At 38.2% G+C, this 6,342-nt stretch overlaps 1 protein-coding gene across 1 annotated transcript in view; it reads right to left on the reverse strand.

The window, feature by feature from the left end:
- Window positions 1-6,342, reverse strand: part of PDE11A (phosphodiesterase 11A) — a 398,336-nt gene that overhangs the window by 230,055 nt on the left and 161,939 nt on the right. Inside the window, exon 5 of the mRNA XM_019654011.1 lies at window positions 5,969-6,033. Coding sequence (XP_019509556.1) covers window positions 5,969-6,033 — 65 coding nt within the window. The remainder of the gene's footprint in view (window positions 1-5,968; window positions 6,034-6,342) is intronic.

Raw genomic sequence — 6,342 nt, forward strand, 5'->3', positions numbered from 1 at the left:
AAGGACCAGGACATAACCAGAATTTGAACACCAGAACCCTTTCAGAAGCTAAGGGTCCATTGTCCAGGAAGATCTGGTGTTGACGCCCCATTACCATAAACGGCCAAGTTCCAATGTCCTCCAATTAAAACTTGCCCACCAGCAATTCCACATACCTGTTCTCCCCTAACCCCTTAAAAACCCCTTAACCTACTGCAGTGAGCAAGATGGATTGGAGACACCATTAGGTCTTGCCATGTTCTCAGTCCATGCCTTCTTGCTCAGTAAACCCTCCTTTACTCCAAAGTCTGACATTTTGACTTTTGGCCTTTTGAAGCATTGGACACATGGACTTTGGTTTGGTAACAATCTTAAAATTCTTACAATTCTCCAGGGGAAAATCCATTTCATTGTCTTTTCCAGCTTGTAGAAGCTAACCACATTCCTTGGCTCATGGTCTCATTCCTCCATCTCTAAAGCCAGCACTGGCAGGTCTTTCTCAAACTGCATCACTCTGACCTCTGCTTCTGTCATCATACCTCCTCAATTTATAAAGACCCTTATGATTACATTGGACCCATCCAGATAATCCAGGGTTATCTCCCCATTTCAACATTCTTAATCAGAAATGCAGAGTCCCTCGTGCTGTGCAACATTCACAGGTTTCATGGATTAGGATACAGGTATCTTGAGGTGGGGGCTGGGGGAGGCATTTTTCTGCCTACCATATACCCTTATCTTTTTAAACAGAACATATTAGGTCCCCACCCTCCAGACTGATCTGCATGCTCAAAAACTCTTAAACAAAGGGTCTTGTTCTTGAGCTGCTCTGAAATTTCTAGCTTTAGTTTTCTCCCTCCCTTTCCAATCAAAACAAATGAAAAATACAGTATAAAGAAAGGTTAAGTAAAAAAAAAAGATTGTTTCCCACTGAAATAACTTTTGTCCCCTCAACTCCCATATTCCCAGAAGGCTGGCATGGTTACAGAGCTTGGATTTTAAATAATATTTCCACTATATTCCATTTAATGATTATGTGAAAAATTCCCTTTTAGTTAATTTTTACCATCTAGAAATTATATACATTTAGCATTTTTTTTCACCATGTAGAAAAGCTGAGAAAGTAAAATTTCTGAAGTATCCATATTTATACCGAGGAGCTACATCAACAAATTCTGGTCAAATATATTTTAAACTAAATAAAATTTTCCAACTATTAAAGACGTCCATAAATGTTCTTTTCCATATTCGATTATTCAAACTAGCTTCTAAGTATATATGATTATTTGAAGTATATACGATTATAAAAGAAAGTTTATTCAGGCTGATTCACCAAATATTCTCAAATCAGGCTTCTTAGGAAAGGTCCTAAAGGAGATGGTGAGTCAAAAAGATCACATGAAATCTTAATTTTTTTTAAAAAGCCAGTATTGACAACCTAAGATGATTGTAAATAATCAATGCATTAACAGTATTATATTTGGAAAAAGAGAGGAACATGTCTCTTTCTAATCTTTTCTAATTCTGGAAAAAACTGAAAAATAATGTTGCATCCTGGGAAACACCACTGTAAGAAGGACTCTGGCAAGCTGGGGCACGTCTGAGGAGAATAAAGAGGGTGGTGAAGACTTTGGGGACCATGAAATATGAAAATAGTCTAAGAATAGCAGTTGCTGACCTGGCAAAGGTAAGAATAGTGGATCTGTGGCCGTCTTCCAGTACTGAACCATTGCCACGCAGGTGAGGCAGTAGATTTTAGTTTGCCATTCCGCTTGCCCTCCTTCCACACTACTGCCCAGATGATTTTTCAAGACACAAATCTCAATATGTCACTACTTGTCATTACTCCCCTACAAGCAAGCAGACGTGTAGCCAGTCTCCAGGCCGATAAAGAGTTTGAGCATCTCAGAAGAACCTGATAGGACCTCACCCCAATCACATGGCATTCCGGGCAGCTGGATGCTCTCAGGAAGAGTTAAGGGCCTCACCATCATTATGATGACACCTGTGACAACAGCTCACAGCCCTCGTTAAACTTCCTGAGACATGCCATGTTCACTTTCTCACCTCTTTGCCTCTGCTTATGACGTTTCCTCTCCTTAGGAGCTAGTCAGTAACTTCCCATCATTCTATAGAACCTAACTGAAATCTTACCACCTCTGAAAACTTTCACAAAGGATTACTTTCCATTTCTCCCCAGATGAGTTAAGTGTCCCTGCTTTGTATTAAAATACCACCTAGCACAAACCTTTTATAGAAAGTATTGAATTGCTTTGCAGTCACTGATTTACTTGATAGCAGGACACATGAGCCTAACCTGAGACACAGTCATACACGAGGGGGTATTTATTTGCATGAATTGAGGTGTGTGGAAGGAAAGGGACTGTGAGGAGGAGATTTTGAGCATCTAAGCCTGGTAGCAAAGATGGAAGAAAGGTGGGGAAATCAAGAGAACAACTGAGTGTCTGGCTCACAATCTGGGGTCTGGTTCCTAAGCCTGGCTTCATGGATTAAATCTGAGTCCTATGGAGAAGGAAAGGCTGCTGACAAAAGCTTTAGGAGCTAAAAGTCTTGTTAAAAATGAGGCACATGCAGGCCTGTGCAGTGGCCATGCAACAAGCTATAATACCTGGTCAGAAAAGGGAGCTTTCTTCCCACTTCTGCACACATTACCCAGCTTTGCTCAGGGTTGGAAAGGACATCTGTGCACCTGAGACCATGCAGGGGGAGCTGGGACACAGAACTGGTAAGGGGTCCAGTTATGCCATAGGAATTCTGAAATGGCCAAGGAAGCCCATGTCCAGCAGATGCTGCTATGCCATGTCTAGGGGAGAAGGGCTGGTGAGCACTTGGAAGGAACGACGAGTTAGCAATAAAATGTGTTGGTTTTTTTGTTTGTTTTTAAATCTTGGGGATTTTCATAAGTACTTTAAGGGTGGCTTTTCTAAGAGGCTGTGCGTCTCACACTACAAGGAAAAAATGACCAAGCAGCCAAGTATAAATTATTACTGTTAATTGGACTCTATTTATAGCCATGGTCTGGACGCCTGGTGAAATCTGGTTATGGTTATATTCTTAACCTACGCCTACCACCAACCAGCCTTGAGATCCTTGAGAGTTGAGACTGTTGATTTTTTAAAAAAAATCTCTCTAGTCCCATTACTTAGAGAACCCAGCAGAGCAGATAATGAACATATAGCTGTTGAATGCAGAAGTAAAGTTAATCAAAGAATATCTCCAACAGACAAATTTTAAACAAATTGGTGGAAGTTACAGGAATATATTAAAATGCCTTTCTAACAGCTTTCTAACAAGTAGAGCTCCTTATCAGGGGAAGTAGCCCATCACAACAGTGAAATCTTACCACTGGAGGAGTTGTCAAGACTATCACAGAGGAGGTACACACCTCATGGAGAGAGATGGATCATATCATTTCCAACTCTCAAATTGTTTGGTATTAATTACATGGAAACCAAGAGGAGATTGGCCATGACGAAGAAGTTAGCCACATAAAACAATAAGTAGAAATGATGAGTCAACAACAAAACTGGTATTTTAAAAAGTCTTCAAGGACTGTCTATAAAAATCAGCAAGCCTTTAACCAGAGTTCATCAGAACTGAAATAGAACCCTGAAACATTTTTGCATGAAGCCATAGACATTATCTTTAAAAGCTATCCTACTATAACCCTGAATGATGTCCAGAGGACTAAGCTACCCAATGGACATCCATAGTGAAGATGTTAAGTGATGAAAGGTTAAAGGGAAAATTTACAAGGTGTTGAGAGCAGGCTGTGATTTGTAGACTCATAGCTTGTTTCAATGTCTCTTCCATGGCCAGTGGCAAAGTACACGTTAGAGCCACTTGTCTTTGTTCCTTTAACTTCCAATAAATGACTGAAGTATCCCACATCTACCAGAGGAAAATTACTAGACAATGCAGGAAAGGTTCTTCTGAGATAAATAAACATTCTACATTAATTTAAAGGCCATAAATAGAATGATGAAGAGGACTATCTCATAATGTCAAAGTTCAAAGGCACTTTTCAAATGTCTCTTTAAAGAAAGTCTAACCTTTCTTTCTTTATTGTCAGAAGGTTTGCCAAGGGCAGTCTGGGCCTTGAGTCATTTCATTTTGACATGGAAGTCCTTTCAGCATTAAAAATAATCAAAAGACCAGAAATATTTAGCTCTGCAGTGACCATGAGGAGATAGTCAGCAGGATAAAAAAGAACAATATTGAAGTAATAGTATTTAAAAGGTTGTGTTTTAATAACTCCAGAAAGCTTTTCCCCTCATATGTGAGAGAGATAACTTACATGAGGCCAGGACTAGCTGAAGGAGTAAGCATGAACAGATATTTTTTCTAATGTATTTAACGTAATTTTACATAATATTTTTAGAAAACTTGCTGAGTATACCACTAGTAACTTTCTATGTCTACTCATAAATATCTTTTTAAGGTACTGATTAGGTAGCATTAGATATAGATGTGGACATAAATACATTTTCATAAAAACTAAAACCTCTTACAAAGGTCTCTTTTCCCCCATTTTAAGGTATAATTTACAGACAGTAAAATGCACCCTTTTTAATGTACAGTTCTGCAAGTTTGACAAATGTGGTTGTACAACCACCACCACAAACAAAATATAGCAGTTTCATCACAACCCCCAATTGCCCTGCACCCTTTTAGAGTAAACCTCTCTCGCCATCTCTACACACTAATACCTACTGATCTGCCTTCTGTTCTTATAATTTTGCCGTTTCAAGAATGCCCCATAAATGGAATTATACAGTATGTAACCTCTTTTAAACTTCATGCACTTGGTAAAAAGTAACTAAATATAACGTCATTTAATTTACTGATTTCTATTTTCTGAACTTAAAGGCAATGATATATAAAATCAAATTACCTTTGAATATTACATCTTGAAACAGGTATTACCCAGGGAGCCTTTTGAATACATAGATCTTTAGGATTCCACTTCCAATGTATTGAATCAAAATCTCTCAGTGTGAGTCCTGAGAATTTAGTTTTTACCAAGTTTTTTAACCTTGATTCTGATTGATCAGCCAGATATTAACCTAATAAATATTCACTCTATGAGATCAACTACCAGGCTGTAAATTATGTGTGAGGATGGGGTCAAAGTTCAGAGACTGGGACAGGAGTCTTATCTAAGTGATCTTGTCTTTGTATTTGGCTACCACTGGCTGCAGGGCCTTGAACAGGTCAATTACACTCACTGAATCTTGGTTTTGTCCTCTGTTATGCAAGCGTGTGATGCCTACTTCATAGGATTGTTTGGGGGATTAAATGCACATAGAACATTTAGAATAGTACCTGGCCCACTCAATGAATAGAAGCTGTTCATCTTGCTAACATTGTATTAGTATCATCATCATCATCACCATGCTGTCCTGAGCACTTTACTTGTCTTTATCCATATTTCTGCATTTTGGTCAATTTCACTATTTTTAGCCTTTCCTCTAAGAGATGACCAAAGTAAAGAGAACCCATTTTTATAGATGCCTAGCTATTATTCAGGGCAGTGCAGAGCTAACAGAAATTCACTGATTTTTCCCAACCCTCACTTTTACCCTGTTATAGCCTCAAAATTACTAATGGAGACAAAAATGAATTATTGGAAACTCTCCCTTTTTTCCCAAGGGGATGTTATTGGTCAAATATAAGTAAACAAAGCAGAGGAAGACAAATGAAGGGCCAGAATAATGCAGAAAATTAGGTTGTCTACGTAGGTAGTAAATATCTAAAAATTGACTTTATTCATTAGCAGTTTTAGATGTATATACATGTATTTTTAAATTACAGTTTTTACTTAAGCCCTGAAATACAGAAAAGTGAAGATATTTGGCTGCACTTGCTGGTCTAAAGAAATAACAACTATCCTCAAAGAATACATGCAATGCTGCCGACACAAAGGACCCGAGACAGAATCAAAAGACAAACCTGAAACAAGCCCTACCTGTTCTCGGCATCGGCACTGCACTTTGGGGACATCAATTCAAAGGATTTGGTAAACTTCACCACCTGCCACACAAAAAGATAATAAATCCACATCAATTAAGGCTTTCTCACGGTTTAAGACAATGCAATAAGCAGTTTTCATCTTTATAATGGCTATTCCAATAATTGGGGATTAAAGAGGGATTTTAAGTGAAGAAATCCCAAGGGACAAAAGAAGAAAATTCTATCCTACATTTTGTATTTTTTCCTGCATAGCACACATTGCCAAAGTTTTATTACATTTTACTAAAAACATATATATTTTTACAATGAGGTGTGTACTATCCTGTGGTGGTCAGGCAAAGGGACATCTCATTTGAATACAATTTTTTT

Source organism: Hipposideros armiger, unplaced genomic scaffold (assembly GCF_001890085.2).
Source record: "Hipposideros armiger isolate ML-2016 unplaced genomic scaffold, ASM189008v1 scaffold_212, whole genome shotgun sequence".
Lineage (NCBI taxonomy): Eukaryota > Metazoa > Chordata > Mammalia > Chiroptera > Hipposideridae > Hipposideros > Hipposideros armiger.